The sequence below is a fragment of the Pelodiscus sinensis genome, chromosome 5 (genome assembly GCF_049634645.1).
Source record: "Pelodiscus sinensis isolate JC-2024 chromosome 5, ASM4963464v1, whole genome shotgun sequence".
NCBI classification, from domain to species: Eukaryota; Metazoa; Chordata; order Testudines; family Trionychidae; genus Pelodiscus; species Pelodiscus sinensis.
The window spans coordinates 6,239,251-6,255,660 of NC_134715.1; the positions used below are offsets into that span (position 1 = coordinate 6,239,251).

General features: G+C 46.7%; 1 protein-coding gene across 6 annotated transcripts in view; it reads left to right on the forward strand.

The window, feature by feature from the left end:
- RASSF6 (Ras association domain family member 6) overlaps nucleotides 1-16,410 on the forward strand; it is an 80,609-nt gene that overhangs the window by 31,636 nt on the left and 32,563 nt on the right. For all 6 annotated transcript variants that reach the window (XR_012903948.1, XR_012903949.1, XM_025185814.2 and 3 more), the window contains 6 exons: nucleotides 2,203-2,294; nucleotides 2,748-2,938; nucleotides 3,225-3,326; nucleotides 12,204-12,255; nucleotides 14,590-14,708; nucleotides 14,797-14,894. Coding sequence is in view for 4 of the 6 variants with exons in the window: in XM_025185814.2 (XP_025041599.2) it covers nucleotides 2,203-2,294; nucleotides 2,748-2,938; nucleotides 3,225-3,326; nucleotides 12,204-12,255; nucleotides 14,590-14,708; nucleotides 14,797-14,894 (654 nt within the window). In the remaining 2 variants the exon portion in view is untranslated. The remainder of the gene's footprint in view (nucleotides 1-2,202; nucleotides 2,295-2,747; nucleotides 2,939-3,224; nucleotides 3,327-12,203; nucleotides 12,256-14,589; nucleotides 14,709-14,796; nucleotides 14,895-16,410) is intronic.

Genomic DNA, 16,410 nt, shown 5'->3' on the forward strand with positions numbered 1-16,410 from the left:
ATCTTATTTAGCATTTTAATTCATAACTGTGGCAAAAAAGTTGGGAGTTTGCAGATGCCACAAAGTTGAGAGGTGCTGCTAACATAGAGGAGGACCAGCATATCATGCAAGAAGATCTGGGAAACCTTGAAAACTGGAGTAATAGAAATGGGATGAAATTTCATAATGGAAAGTGCAAGGTCACACACGTAGGGACTAGCATCAAGAATTTTTGCTATAAGTTGGGGATGTATCAGTTGGAAGTAGGGTTGCCAACATTCTATTTCAAAAATAAGGGAAGGTTTTCTTAGAAAACCTGTCCCACCCTGGTTCCCAATATTATTATTATTTAGTTGTTATGATATTTTAATTTTCCAGTGATATTTCTTGCTGCTTTTTGCAGCACTCAGCAACTCCTAATCTTCTTGTGTAGAAATGAAGTATCAAGAGATGCCCCTTCTTATAAGGGATTGATGGGAACCCTAGTTAGAAGTGACAGGGCTAAGGTGTATTGGTTGATCACAGGAGGACTGTGAGCCACTCATGTTATGCAGCCGTGAGACAGAATATAATGCAAAGCAAGAATGCATCAGGCAAGATATTTCCAGTAGAAACAAGGAAGTCTTATTGCCATTATACAAGGCACTGGAGAGACCTCATCCGGAAGAGCATGTGCAGTTCTGGTCTCCTGTGTTTTAAGAAAGATGAATTCCAACTGTAACTGGTGCAAAGAAAGGCTACTAGGAAAACCCTACCTTGAGAAAGGAGAAACTCAAAGAGCTTAGCTTATTTAGCCTAACCAAAATATGACTGAGGGGGAGATATGGTTGCTCTCTATAAATACACCAGAGAGGCAAATTTCAGGGAGGGAGAGGAGTTATTTGAGTTAAGGATTAATGTGGGCACAAGAACAAGTGGATATAAACTGGCCATCAACAGGTTTAGACTTGAAATTAGGCAAAGGTTTTTAACATCCAATGAGTGAAGCTCTGGAACAGCCTTCCAAGTGGAGCAATGTAGGCAGAAAAGTGAACTGGCTTTAAGCCTGACTTGATGAGTTTATGGAGGGGATGGTATGATGCAGTTGTCTACAGGGAAGATGGCCAATCAGTGGCTGCAAGTAACAAACATGCCCAATGGTAGGGGATACGATTCTGAGTTGCTATAGAGAATTCTTCCCCAGGTGTCTGGTTGGTGGGTCTTACCCACATGCTACAACTGAGTGCCATATTTGGGGTTAGAAAGAAATTGTCCTCCAGGACAAATTGGCATAGACCTAGTGGCATAGACCCCTTCTGGAAGCCTGGAGCAGGGCCCTCCCACTTTACCCAGCAATACTGTCACAGCCCTAGAGTTGGTCAAAGATTTTTTTGACAAATAATTTAATGACTAAGCAAATTATGTTGAGCCGTGTGGCTAAGGTAATTCCTGGCACTTAGGAGAGCTGGGTTCAGGTTCTGGCTGGGCCAGAGATTTCCTGTGTGACTCTCATTATTTTATGTCTGTTATTACAGTACCTAGGAAACCTTAGGGTTGCCAGGTGTCCGGTTTTGAACCAGACAGTCCAGTATTTGAGCTTTCTGTTCGGGAAACAAATTGAGAAAATAGAAATGAGAAAATAGAAATATCCGGTATTTTCTAAATAAGATGTAATGTAGATTGTGATGTAATGTCAAGTGTGTCCGGTATTTTTGTTGAAACCATCTGGTAACCCTAGGAGACCTAATCCTGGATCATTGTGCTAGGAATACAGATTTCTCTGTGCATCAGTTTCCATCTTTAAATGCAGCTCATGAGACATCCTTGGCCTGTTTGATCTGTAGTGTAAGCTCTTCAAACAAGTAACTGTCTTGTGTTATGGCTCTGCCCAGTGTCCAGCAAACTGGGGCTTTCCTCTCAGGCCTTGGGGGAACTATAAAATCAATCATAATAAAACATGAATAATCGGCCACATTATTGTCTGAATTTTCACCTGTTCTGCTTAGGCTTCTGAGCACCCTGTGGTGCCTTTGGTCCCACAATTCATGTTTGGTAAAATATGCTATTGTGATGTGCTAAAGTTACCTACTAAATACAATCTAATGAAAGACTCTAAAATGATGACTTGCAGTTCTAAACAGGAACAGCCATTTGTTATGGGGCACTTGGCTGGAGCCTAAACTGGATTCACTCCCACTAAGAAAGAATATCAGCCTGTAAATAAATGTTTGATCCCTGTTTCAGGGGGATGATGCGCTGGGGAGAATTTGATAATCTCTATCACATTAGCGAAGAGACACCAAATTCTTCAGAAGAGCCTCTAAGCCATGAGAAAGGTCAGTTTTCTTAATATATTCATCAGAAAGTTATCTTATGTGGCTGCACGGGTATAAAAGAGGACAAAATGTAGAGTTGTCTATGGGCTGGAGTATTAAGAGACAGCTTTTCCTTGATTTCCTCATGATATTTAAATGCTTCTTGAATACATTGTAAGAAGTAATAGTGAAGTTATTACATCTGCTCATTATCTATGTAGCAATCAGCCCGTAACACTAAATTATATTGTCTATAATGTCTCTGAAGAGATAATCCCCAAACAAAGACTCAATGGAATGATCTGTGACCAGTTCAAACAGCATATAACTCTGACTACCTTATGAACTCTGCAAGCCATTATAACTTCTTGCCAGCACCACCTACTGGCAAACAGCTGCAGAAGTGAAGCTGAAAGCTCCCTGAGAGGAGGTAGAGTAACATATGCTGTGCTGATGATGTTTTATTTTGTCCAGGTTGCTCCTCTTATGAGAGCAGCACCCTCAAGCCCAGAAGTGTGCAGGAGCCCACTTCCCTGAGCCCACACAGAACCAGAGCCATGAGTGACACACTACAAGTGAGGAAAAGGGAAAATTCCCCAACGGATGCAAGAAAGGAAGTGGAAAAGCACAGGTTCTCCATTAATGGGCATTTCTACAACTACGAGGTGTGAATGCTCTCCTGTTCGAAGAGTTACTATGAATGCGGCAGAGAACAGATGGGGGTGAAATGCAATGAGTTGTTTAAGATTTGATTCTGCTTTAACCATCCTCAGGGGAGCTGTGGAATGAGAGCAGAGTGACCAAACAATTTCAAGCAAAGGAAGACTATTATGCAGATGTTGCATGATGCATAATCCCACATTGTTTTTACACCTGTGTTGATTTCACCACCATGGTATTAAATGTATTGGAATTAAATGAAGTTAATATATTGCTGCTCTTGTTTTTTAGACATCCATTTTCACTCCAGCTTTTGGATCAGAAACTAAAATAAGAATAAACAGCAACATGAAAACAGGAGAAGTAATAGAACAACTGCTTCAGAAATTTAAGGTAATTCTTTCTGAGTGTGTGCCCATCACTGCACAAAAATTGAATTCTAGAAAAGATAACCAGAATATAAAAATGCCCTTTACTTCTGGCTGTATCTAAGGACAGAAATATTAAAGAGATTTTCCACAAACTTAAAATATACCAATGAATAGCGTGCTCTTGCTGCGTTTAGGGACGCAGCTAGGTTTTATTTTCCTAAGCCTTCAGAGATGTTTTGAGACTAGTGACAAGTGTTCGATGCTGTCCTTACTGTCATTTCTGGAGAAGGAGGAATTACTTCATTATAACCACATTTACAGTAAGGAAAGCTAATGTAGGGCTTAGTGCATGTGACCATGTCTCCCTCTACTGACAGGCCCTTGCAAATATAATTTCTTCTTCAAGTGGTTGCTCATGTCCATTCGAAGTAGGTGTGCGCACTGCGTGCACCGCGTCTTCCGGAGCGTTTTCCCTAGTGGTACCCGTAGCGCCGGCAGGGCGCCCCCTGGAGTGGCACCGCCATGGCGGGGCATAAGTAACCCTGCCGGCACTGCCCCACCTCAGTTCCTTCTTACTGCCGTGACGGTCGTTGGAGCGACTCTATCTCTCTTAGTCTCCAAGGGTATGTCTACACTACAAAGTTAATTCGAACTAACAGACGTTAGTTCGAATTAACTTTGATAGGCGCTACACTAGCGGTCCGCTAGTTCGAACTTAATTCGAACTAGCGGAGCGCTTAGTTCGAACTAGGTAAACCTCATTCTACGAGGACTAAGCCTAGTTCGAACTTACTAGTCTGAATTAAGGGGTGGGTCAGACCAAAGGTCCATCTAGCCCAGTAGCCTGTCTGCCGACAGTGGCCAACCCTAGGGACCCTGGAGGGGATGGACCGAAGATAGTGACCAAGCCATTTGTCTCGTGCCATCCCTCTCCAGCCTTCCACAAACTTTGGGCAGGGTAAGAAGTAGCAATACCACTCCATGGACCCAACCTCCATCACTTTATCTCACTTCTCTTTAAACTCTGTTCTAGTTCTAGCCTTCACAGCCTCCTGCAGCAAGGAGTTCCGCAGGTTGACTCTTTGCTTTGTGAAGAACAACTTTCTGTTACTTGTTTGAAGCCTGCTACCCATTCCTTTCCTTTGGTGTCCTCTAGTCCTTCTATTATGGGAACTAATGAAGAACTTTTCTTGATGCACCCTCTCCATCCCACTCAAGCTTTTATAGACCTCTATCCTATCCCCCCTCAGTCTCCTCTTTTCTAAACTGAAAAGTCCCAGTCTCTTTAGCCTCTCTTCATATGGGACCTGTTCCAAACCTCTGATCATTTTAGTTGCCCTCCCCTCTCTCACCCTCTCTCTTCCCCTCTCCCACCTCCTTTTCCCAGTCTCCCCAAGTTTTGTTCAATAAAGAGAGATTCTATTTTTGACCACACGTTTTCTTTATTTTGTACATCAGGAAGGGGGGCTAAGGAAGGGTAAGTGGGAGGAGGTGAGGGAGGAATGGCGTACGAGCCCCCGATGGGGAGGACTGGGCTGGCTCTGTGGGCTTCTGGGGGTGGAAGCTCTCCTGCAGCCCCCCAATTACCCTCTCTCCCCAGATGGCAGCCTGCGGCAAGTGCAGCCAGTCTGATGGCCGAGTGCTGTGATGTGCCCAGTGTGGGTACTCCGGGCAATCTAAGCCAGGACTACATTGCAAGCGGGGCACCGCTGAGAACTGTCTGTCCGGGATGGGGGTCGGGTCCCTTTAAGCACAGCCCTCAGCTAGCCTGAGGCAGCAGCTCCACGCTTTAAGTCCTCATCTGATGCCCTGCCGGCACTGCTTCCAGCCATCCTTAACCCCGGTTCAGGGTCCACTTAATGTGGACATGCTAGTTCGAATTAGCAAAATGCTAATTCGAACTAGTTTTTTAGTCTGGATCCGTTAGTTCGAATTAGCGCTGTAGTGTAGACATACCCCAAGTTAGTTAATGGTTTCCGTTCTCAAATTTGTCTGTAAATAGTTCTTGTAGTTAGATAGTTAGATTCTTTGTTTTGTTCCTTCTCCCTTGGGGGTAAGGAATGCCAAGGCCACAAGGCTTCAAGACGTGAGCTGACTGCGGGAAGTTTATGCCCAGGGGCGACTCACACGACAGTTGCCTTAAGTGTTTGGGTGAGGCTCATCTGGCAATTGCCTGTAAGATCTGTAAGTCCTTTAAGCTTTGCACGAGAAAAGAAAGGGTTTCCCGCCTGAAGCTTCTCCTCATGGAGACAGTGCTTCAACCGGGGGAGGCTCCACACCAGCACCGTGCGTCGGCGTCGAGGTCTCGGCACCAGTCTCACTCTCCTCCGTCCAAGAGGGCGAAGAAGTCCTGCAGAAGGTCCCCTTCAAAGAAATCAACTTTGATCGGGCACCGCGGCGCGGGCTCACCGGTGCACACATCTCCTGCGGCGCACCGCTGGCACTGAGGGGGCCTCGATAGTCCTGGTCGCCTGCCTTCACACCGGCCATCCACGCCGGACACGTTTGAAGCGGCGCAGGACCTTATTAGCCTCACGACCTCCCCTCCATCATCGGTTGACTCGGAAGCCGCTGCCTTGGAGGGTAAAGTCATTGCGCGAACTGCTCACCAGGCGTCATTGGACACTGTTGATTCAGCAGCCCGCACTATGGCAACTGGAGTCGTTATGCGTCGCGGGGCATGGCTCCACGTCTCGGGAATTCCCCCGGATGTGCAACATACGATCCAGGACTTGCCCTTTGAAGGCAAAACTCTGTTCTCGGAGCACACTGACTCTAGGCTCCATACCCTAAAGGACACAAGGTCCACCTTAAAGTCCTTGGGCATCCACACGCCGGCCCCACAGTGTCGGCAGCTGCCCTATAGGCAGCAGGGGAGAGCGCAGCCCCAGGTTCCCCATGGGGATTACTGGAGGGGCCGCTCCCTGGCCTCCGGTGGAGGTTCCAGGGCGGCTACGCACCCCCAGGCGGTTAGGGGTCGACGTCGTCGCCCCAGGACTGATACCCAGCGGGGAGGTCCTCATGGTCCTTCCCATCAGGGCAAGCCCCAATTTTGACACCCTTTTCGAGAGTCCTGTACCAGTCTCCCGCCCTGGCCCCCCGTTTGGGGCCAGGCTATCCCTTTTTGCCCATGCATGGGCTCTATTCACATCGGATGCCTGGGTTCTGAACATAGTAAATGGAGGCTATACTATCCCATTCCTGGGCCCACCGCCCTCAAAACCGCTTTCTCCGTCCTTAGTAAGGGGTACCCCTCACGAACACATCCTGCGCCAGGAGGTTTCTGCGCTCCTCGAAAAAGGGGCAAAAGAGGGGGTTCCTCCGCATCTGCAAGGAAGGGGATTCTACTCCCATTATTTTGTTGTCCCCAAACCGAAGGGAGGAGTCCGTCCCATCTTGGACCTCCGAGGTTTAAACAAGGCGGTCATAAAACACAGGTTCAGGGTCATCCCAGTGCTTCAGTTAGGAGACTGGTACGTGACTCTCGACCTCAAGGATGCGTACTTCCACGTGGCGATCAGGCCCAGCCACAGGAGGTTCCTAAGGTTTATGGTGGGGCCAATACCATTTTCAGTTTACGGTGCTCCCCTTTGGTTTATGTACGGCACCAAGGGTGTTCACGAAATGTATGGCAGTGGTTGCCACCTTTCTCCGCAAACGAGGGGTGCATGTGTTCCCGTACCTCGACGATTGGCTGATCCGAGGTCGCTCGTACGATCAGGTAGAAGCTCATGTGGCACTCACAAGAGCCCTCTTCCTAAAGCTAGGGCTCATGATAAACATCGAAAAGTCATCCCTGACCCCCTCCCAGCACACAGAATTCGTGAGAGCCCACCTCGACGCAAGGGTGGCAAGAGCGTTCTTGCCCAAGAGCAGGTTCCTCTCCATAGTGGAGCTGATCTCAGGGTCATATGGGCCATATGGCGGCGTGCATGTACACGGTGCGCCATGCCAGACTCAGAATGAGACACCTGCAGGCGTGGTTGGCGCAGGCCTTCAGCCAATCCAGGGGTCTTTGGGACTCAATAATCACAGTGCCCCCAGAAATTCTGGACTCCCTCCTATGGTGGACCCAGGAAACTGTGGTACGCAGTGGGGTTCCTTTCAATGCCCCTCCCCCCTCCCTTACGCTGGTCACCGATGCATCCGACCTGGGCTGGGGAGCACACCTAGGGCGGCACAGGACTCGAGGCCTCTGGTCCCCCTCCGAACGAACCCTGCACATAAACGTCCGGGAATTGCGGGCGGTGAGGAGAGCCTGCGAAGCCTTCCTGCCAAGGCTCTCTCACCGCTCGATCCTGGTTCATATGGACAACACAGCAGCGGTATTTTATCTCAGGAAGCAGGGTGGGGCACGGTCTGCAAAGAGGCCCTCCCCTCTGCAAAGAGGCCCTGCGACTCTGGCACTTGTGTGTCACGCACGATATCACGCCTCAGGCGGAATACCTCCCAGGGTGCAAAAACCTGCTAGCAGACACGCTGAGCAGATCCTTTGGAGCCCACAAATGGTCGCTCAAGGACGCTGTTTTGCGTCAGGTTTTCCACAGGTGGGGTTATTGCCTCCTAGACCTGTTCGCCTCGGCACACAATGCCAAGTGCAGGAACTACTGTTCCCTGCTGGGGCTGGGGAAATATTCCCTGGGGGATGCCCTGATGGCTGTGTGGCCAGAGGGCTTTCTCTATGCTTTTCCCCCATTCCTCCTAATTTCCAGGGTGTTGACCAGAGCGAGGACATTTCGGTCCACAATCATTCTCATAGCCCCCAGGTGGCCCAGGCAATTCTGGTTCCCTATCCTAGTGGACATGCTTACCCAAGACCCAATAGCACTCCCTCCAGTCAGGGACCTGCTAACTCAGCCGTGGGGCAAGGGGACCACGGTTCACCCGGATCTCAGGTCTCTCCACCTAACGGCGTGGTTTATCTGTGGTTGAACCAACCTGAAAGGGAATGGTCCCAAGAGGTTCAAATGGTCCTCCTCAGTAGCAGGAAACCCTCTACTAGATGGTAGTACGCTGCCAAGTAGCAGTGCTTCTTGTCTTGGGCATCCCGGAGAGGAGTACACCCGCCCTCGGCTCCTATTCCGGCTATCCTTGACTATCTTCCAGCTTCGGTCTAGTGGCCTGTCCTTTTCCTCTATCAAAATCCATGTGGCATCTCTCTCTGCCTTCCATACTGGTACGGCAGGAGTTTCCCTCTTTTCTAACCCGGTGGTTAAAAGGTTTCTTACTGGTTTAGAAAAACAGGCTTATGTTACCCCCCTTTGAACCACTGGCCATGTGTTCACTGAAGCACCTCTTGAAGGTTGCTTTCATCGTGGCCATTACATCGGCTCGAAGGGTTTCAGAGTTAAGGGCGCTAACTGTCGACCTGCCCTACCTTGTTTTTTCACATAGCAACGTAAGGCTCCAGCCTCATCCAGCCTTCCTCCCAAAGGTGGTGTCACCGTTCCACCTGTCCCAGGAGATTTATCTCCCAGTTTTTTTCCCAAAACCTCACGCCTCCCCTAAGGAGCGGGTGCTTCACTCCCTGGATACTAAGCGGGTGCTGGCATTCTACATTGACAGAACCAAGCCATTCCGCAAATCCCAACAATTGTTGCATTTGGGGAAAGGGTGAAAGGCTCGCCTATATCGACACAAAGGCTATCAAGATGGGTGGTGCAATGCATCACACAGTGTTATCAACTGGCTGGTAAAATCCCACCCAGGGTGAAGGCACACTCTACCAGGGCGTAGGCATCCTCGGTAGCTTTTGGTGCTCAGGTACCAATCACGGAAATTTGCAGGGCGGCCACATGGTCTTCCCTTCACACGTTTACAGCGCACTATGCGCTAGCACAGCAGGTCAGGGAGGATGCAGGGGTGGGCTCTGCAGTCCTCGAATCTGTAATGAAAATATGTAAATATGTCCTGTTGTCATTTTTGTTAATATGTGCCTTATCCGTGTTGGATTGTTCGAATAAATCCGTTTATTGTTCACCTCTCTTCATGACTCTGGTGGTATGACTGCTCCGACCCCTCCTCCGTGGGGTTAGCTTGGTAGTCACCTACTTCAAATGGACATGAGCAACCACTCGAAGAAGAAAAGAATTGTTACTTACCTGTAACTGTTGTTCTTCGAGATGTGTTGCTCATGTCCATTCGACTCCCACCCTACCTCCCCTTCATCGGAGAATCCGGCAAGAAGGAACTGAGGTGGGGCAGCGCCGGCAGGGGTACTTATGCCCCGCCATGGCGGCACCACTCCAGGGGGTGCCCTGCCGGCGCTACGGGTACCACTAGGGAAAACGCTCCAGAAGACGCGGTGCACGCGGTGCGCACACCTACTTCGAATGGACATGAGCAACACATCTCGAAGAACAACAGTTACAGGGTAAGTAACCATTCTTTTATTTACAGTTGGGGCAGCTCATGCCAGTGAGGCAACAAAATACATTTTGGAAACTCTTTTTAACTTAAATCTGTATACACTTGTCAGTCAAGGATAAACTGTGCTTCACAGCTCTCCCTGGTAGTGAAATACAGTGCCAGAAAGGGCGAGGAATGTAGTGCTGGATGAAGCACAAATCTTGGTCTAGCTAATAGTGCCTCCTGAATGTGCCTGGTTGCCATGGCAATTTACCATGCAGGACTCACTTTATAAGGGTGTTGCTGTGGTAACCGCTGTTTGGTTACAGCAGGATTGTAGCAAGTAAGGCCAGGCTGGAGGGGGCTTGTAAAGGGCAGGGATGGGACCTGAGCCCGGTGCCTTCCTGACCTCAGCACCCATGGGTCAGGCCCCGTGCTTGAAGAGCCAACTGTGGTAGCAGCTCCAGCTGTCTGGTCTGCTTGTTGCTGCTTCCTTATAAACAAGGTAAGTTTTAATGGCTATTACATGGGGTGGGGTGGATGTAAATATTTTGAGAATTGGGCCACAACTTCAAAGAAAAAATAGTTGCCAGCTTCCACTGCTTACCGCAAAAGATGTTTTCCTCCCGTGGCCAGACCTGTGTATTCATGAGGAAGGTCCCATGTTGAAACCTTACTGGTAAACATGGCATCTGGAGGCATGCAGCCAAGCAACATTACAGGAGCAGAAAGGCTATTAAAATAGGCAGCAATGATCTTTTGTTCTAGGCCAGGGGGCTCAGACTCATGGCTCGGGGGCCATCTATGGCCTGAGCAGTTCCACAATCCAGCCCATGGCACGTGAGTCTCTGTAGCCCTGGGAAGGGGGTTCGTACCCTTCCTCCAAGTCCAGCCCCTGCTCCACCTCTTACAACCACTGCTCTGCTCTCCTCCACTTGCCTCCCTTCCCTCAAGTCCCCTCTGCCAAGGGACATGGCCTTGAGAATTAACCTACCACAGCAGGGAAGCAGAACAACGCAACAGCCTCTGTTCTGCTCCACCACCATCTCCCAGGCTACCCGTGGTTGCTCCACTTCACCCCGGTGATGGGAAGCAGAGCAGGCTGACTTGGAAGATGGTGCAGAGCAGGCTGCTGTGTACCTTTGCTTCCCCATGGCTCCCACTGCTGTGGTGAGTGCAGGGGCACCTGAGGGTCTATCCCTGCTGCTGGTCCCAGCACACCAAGGGCCCCACTGCTAGCCTTAGTTTGGGGGACCACCCCTTTCATAGGACAGTTGGGTCAGCTACTTCAGGGCCTCCCAAATCACAGGGCCTGGAGCGGCTGAGCTGCCCTGACCTATGGAGGGGACTGCTCTGCACACACCTGTCTTGGGCCACAGCGACTTGCCAGCAGTGGCTTAGAGCTAATAAGTGGAAGCTGCTCTAGCCCACCCCAGGCAGAATTCCCAGAGGCAGCAGACAGGGCTGGGGAAGCAAAAGGGGGGGGGGCATGGGCCGGCAGGTGGGGCCAGGAGATGCATGGCGGGGAATGTGGGGCGACCCCCTCCTCCCCTGGAGACCTGCCAGAGAGGGGTACTTCTTGGCCCACTAGGAGAACTGGAGGACTGGCACTGGCCCTAAGGTAAACTGCATGTGAGACTCCTGTCTTCAGTCAAACCTCATATACATTTTCATATGTTTTCATAACTAATGTGCCACTAGCTCAATGCCTAGAGCTTCTCTTATACTCGAGTGTTACATTAAATTTTGCCAAAGAGCAGTTCTACATTATTGAAAATAATCACCCACCAGCAGTCCATGCCATTTCTGACTCACTTTATACTGGAGATAATGAATAATAATAACAATAACAGTGCCTAGCTTTTATATCGCGCTTTGGAACTTTCTAATTTCATCTTGCTGCTGTACAGCACCATGAAGTGTGAAGTCATCAAAATGCAGTGGAACATGTGAAATAAAATGCTAAGAGGAAAACGTAGACTTTTATGAATAATATCCATAACTAATCTGACTATTGGATGTCTTATGAAATGGTGGAGAATAAATCATGAGTTAGATGTAAAAAGGACAGCAAATTCTGTAGTGTTGTTCAGGAAAATGGGTGGCAGTAAATCCAAATTCTCCACTGCAGCGTCTATAGAGCTGATAAATCTGATTGTCACGAAAAGATTTGTATGGAGTATTACAGTGTTTTCAGGGGAAAAGACAGTAGCAAGCTATTACTTTTTTATGAAATGATCCACTGTTGAGATTCATTACACTTTTGGAAAGTACAATGATAGTTTTATCAATCCCATGACAGTTGGGGGCAAAGGTTAGGAAAATGATATCTTAGTGTGAAACCTTGTCCAAAGTCCAGAATCTTTTGGGGTGCCCACCCTACTAATTCTGTCTACTATCAGTATTGAAAGCCAAAATCTCAGATTGTGATTTAATGCCACAAATTTGAGGTGCATCTCTGTTAACTGCTGACAGTTTATGGTGGGGAATTGTAGCATATGTAAAATCTGCCACTCGGTGTATTGAATCAATTTTGTTTTTTCTTTGTCAGATTGAAAATAGTCCACAAGAATTTGCACTTTATATCATCCATGCATCAGGAGGTAAATAAGCCAAACTATGTTGCTCCACTCCTCCAAAAGGCTTTGGAGGCTACTTATATTGCTGACAAAGAAGTCTTGCCAGTGCTCTCTCAATTGGGGATTAGGTTAGCCTAAAAGTATTTGTGAAAACCTTGTAGTCTCTCAGTGGAAAATTGAGTTTAATTTATTCATCATATACTTTGTATATATAATGGGTGCATCTAGACTGGCAAGATTTTGTGCAAAAGCATCTGCTTTTGCGCAAAAACTTGCCAGTTGTCTACACTGGCCGCTTGAATTTGTGCAAGAGCACTGACATTCTAATGTAAGAATTCAGTGCTTCTTGTGCAAATACTTTGACGCTTCCGCTCAGGGATAAGCCCTCTTGCTCAAGAGCTCTTCCAGAAGAGGCCAGTGTAGACAGGCAACATGAATTTCTTGCCCAAGAAAGCCCGATGGTTAAAATGGCCATCAGAGCTTTTTTCTGCAAAAGCGCGTCTATACTGGGCACGGATGCTTTTGCGCAAAAGCACTTTTTGCGCAAAAGCATCCGTGCCAATCTAGACACTCTTTTGCGGAAATACTTTTAACGGAAAAACTTTTCCGTTAAAAGTATTTCTGCAAAATCATGCCAGTCTAGACACAGACCATGTGTATCAAGTTAACTTTGTTATTTTAGAAAAAGCAATAATATGCTTAAAAGCCTAACTTGAGATGAACATTCTGTCCTAATTTATAGTTAAGTTTGTTTAAGGACATTCTATTTGAAACCTATAAGCTACGTCTACATTGCCCAGTCTTGCACAAGAACATATGCAACTATGGCCTAGTTTGGGTAATGTAGACATAGCCATAGTGTATTGCTCTCAGAAGGTGGTAAAATACATATATAAGGAAGCATTAGCCAATATTTCCTTGAAATGGTGAGGGTCTATATATAGGTCTACAATTTATAGTCCAGTTTATATATTGGGCCTGTAGCAGAGCATTTATCGGATCTTTGCAAAACACCCTGCTTCCTTTATTCCATTAGAAAATATACATTTCATATGTTAAAAATGAACATTCAAAATGCTGAGGTAGACTCTGAACAGAGGGGAATATATTAGTCATTCATGTAAAAACGTGAAAGATAAAGAACGGTTTGCAGAATTATTCACAGGGATTGTATTAAAGAAGAACTAAGGCTAACATTTCCAAACCAGTGGGCCTCAAATTAAACTCCTAAATCCATATTACATCACCCAAAGAACAGCTTTTGGTTCATTTTCTGCCAGTTTATATTGTTAGTATATCTGGTGTTAGTACTCTTCTTCTCTAATTGCTAACTAATGGTTCTTATCTGCTTCTTTTAACTATTCAGTCTTTAGGTGCTTATAGACTATCAGTTTTGCCTGTTACATACTAGTTCAGCTTTCCCTTTGATATTTATATACCCACTGCCTCTTCCTCCCACCACCCTCTTCCCTATTTATTTTGGTTCCTTAACATCCAACACTCCGGTCATCTGAAGAAGTGGGCTGTGCCCACGAAAGCTCATGATACCATCTACATGTTTTCTATTTGTTGTTTTTTACATTTATCCTATAGGGTATGTCTACACTACTGCCCTAGTTCTAACTAGGGGGGTAATGTAGTCATTCGGACTTGCAAATGAAGCCTGGGATTTGAATTTCCCGGGCTTCATTTGCATGATGCCGGCCGGCGCCATTTTTAAATGCCAGCTAGTTCGGACTGCATGCCGCGCGGCTACACGCGGCACGGACTAGCTAGTTCAGATTAGGCTTCCTATTCCGAACTAGCTGTACACCTAATTCCACGAGGCGTACAGCTAGTTTGAAATAGGAAGCCTAATCCAAACTAGCTAGTCCGTGCCACGTGTAGCCGCGCGGCACGCAGTCCGAACTAGCCGGCATTTAAAAATGGCGCCGGCTGGCATCATGCAAATGAAGCCCGGGAAATTCAAATCCCGGGCTTCATTTGCAACTTCGAATGCCTACATTACCCCCCTAGTTCGAACTAGGGTGGTAGTGTAGACATACCCATACAGACTAACTCAGCTACCCCTCTGAAGTTTATATTTAGATGCCTAAAAATAAGTTTAGGGCCCTAATTTGGTTGCCTCGTTTGGAAATTTTGGCCTTAGGAGCATATACTCCCATCTATCTGCATGTGGCACTCACATGTATGTTAATGACTATTATGTATGTTAAATAAAATGTATGTCCTAAGTATGAAACAACTGTGCCTATGCAAAGAATTGACCACACTGTTTCTATTAGGTATTAGTTACTGCTGCTCTAGGTTGTGCCACAAAATGAGCATGCTTGTCCATTCATTTGTTTTCATTCCTAGAAAAGAAAAGGCTCAAGAACACGGACACTCCGCTGCTGGAGAGACTCTTACAGGGTCCCTCAGAACAGATTGCGCAATTTTTTCTCATGGACAAGAATTCAGAAGAAGTTACTAGTGACGTATGTACATCATCATCCTGCCTATTTCCCAACATTCTTCCCATTAACACACCTCCCTGATGGGCATATCTTGTGATCCCCACGATAGGTTGCTCAGTACCTTAAATTTCACGTTCCTCTCTTGGAATCCATTCTGCAAAAACTAAATGAGGAAGAAAGTCGGGAGATTGAACAGACAATTGCAAAGTAAGTAGGAATAAACAATGTAGGTTTGACTCATTTGTTTATATTCTGAGTAAATACACTGCATACAAAGTCATTGGTAGGTTCTACAAAGTAGCACCTATATATAGTGTATGAACATAAGAACAGCCATACTGGGTCAGACCAAAGGACCTTCCAGCCCAGTGTCCTGTCTGCTGACAGTGGCCAATATCTGGTGCCCCAAAAGGAATAAACAGCACAGATAATCATTAAGTGAACACCCCTACCATGGTGCTGTACTGTGTCTAGTCCTGCAGAGATGTACAAAAATGGGAAGAAGGCACAAGGAGCCTTCTCACCTCTTGTGCACACCTGCCAAGCAGCAGCCACAGTCTCACTGATTTACCATCCCAGCGTGCAAGACTTGTGGATGTCTTCCACTGACAGCTGCGCTGGGCACACTGGCCAACAGATCCTGCACATTGCACCCTTTGCATGCAGCTCCAATTTGAAACACACTGCCTCAGCGCTTCCAGAGATAGTCTTGATAAGTCAAGCAGAACGCATCCTGGGCTGCTGGGCTAGAGCACATCTGCATAGCACACTCCCCAACACCTTCACATACAGACCCCATGGGTTTAAATGGCTGTAAATGCCAGAACAAATTCCATAATATTTGTATAGCACTTAGCAATGATTTGCTAATGGAAAGAGTGGGTCAGTGGTGAAAATATTAGCCTGGCACTTAGGAGACTCTGCCACAATCTCAGTTCTCCAGTTGTAAAAAGAGGATCATAGTACTTTGCTTATGAGAATCAATGTACTAAAGATTGGGCAATGTTCAGAGACTCTAGTAACCCTAATGTAGATAGATATGGAACTCTGAGCATCCCTCAGACTGCTCTTCTGCTAGCTGAGATGAACTTTCCTGATGCCAGCCAATGATATACCAGAGTAGCAGACACGTTAGCAATGCAGATCAATAGCTAAACTTGTAGAGGGCTTGTCACTGAGGTCAACAGAGGAATTTAAAAGCTTCAGAGAGGTAGCCAAGTTAGTCTGTACAGGATACACTTAAAAAACAACAAATAGTCTGGTAGCACTTTAAAGACTAACAACACATGTAGATAGTATCATGAGCTTTCTTGGGCATAGCCCACTTCTTCAGATGACCAGAGTGTTGGATATCCAGAAGCAAAAATAAGGAGTTCAATACTCCGGTCATCTGAAAAAGTAGGCTGTGCCCACGAAAGCTCATGATACCATCTACATGTGTTGTTAGTCTTTAAAATGCTACCAGACTATTTGCTGTTTTTTAAGAGGAATTTAAACCAGCCGATGATCAGGCCAAAATGAACAGGTTAGGGAATCCAGAAAAATTCAGAAGTTTTATAACAGCGAAGTTGCCAGTTTCCATCAGAAATTTTTTCTGATTAATAATTTTTGACTCCCCTCAAATATTTTATTTTAAATTTGGGCTGAATATCTGAATTTTGTTTTTAATTTTTTGTGCTCTCTCTCTCTCTTTTTCTCTCTTTTCTCTCTTTCTCTCGCTCAG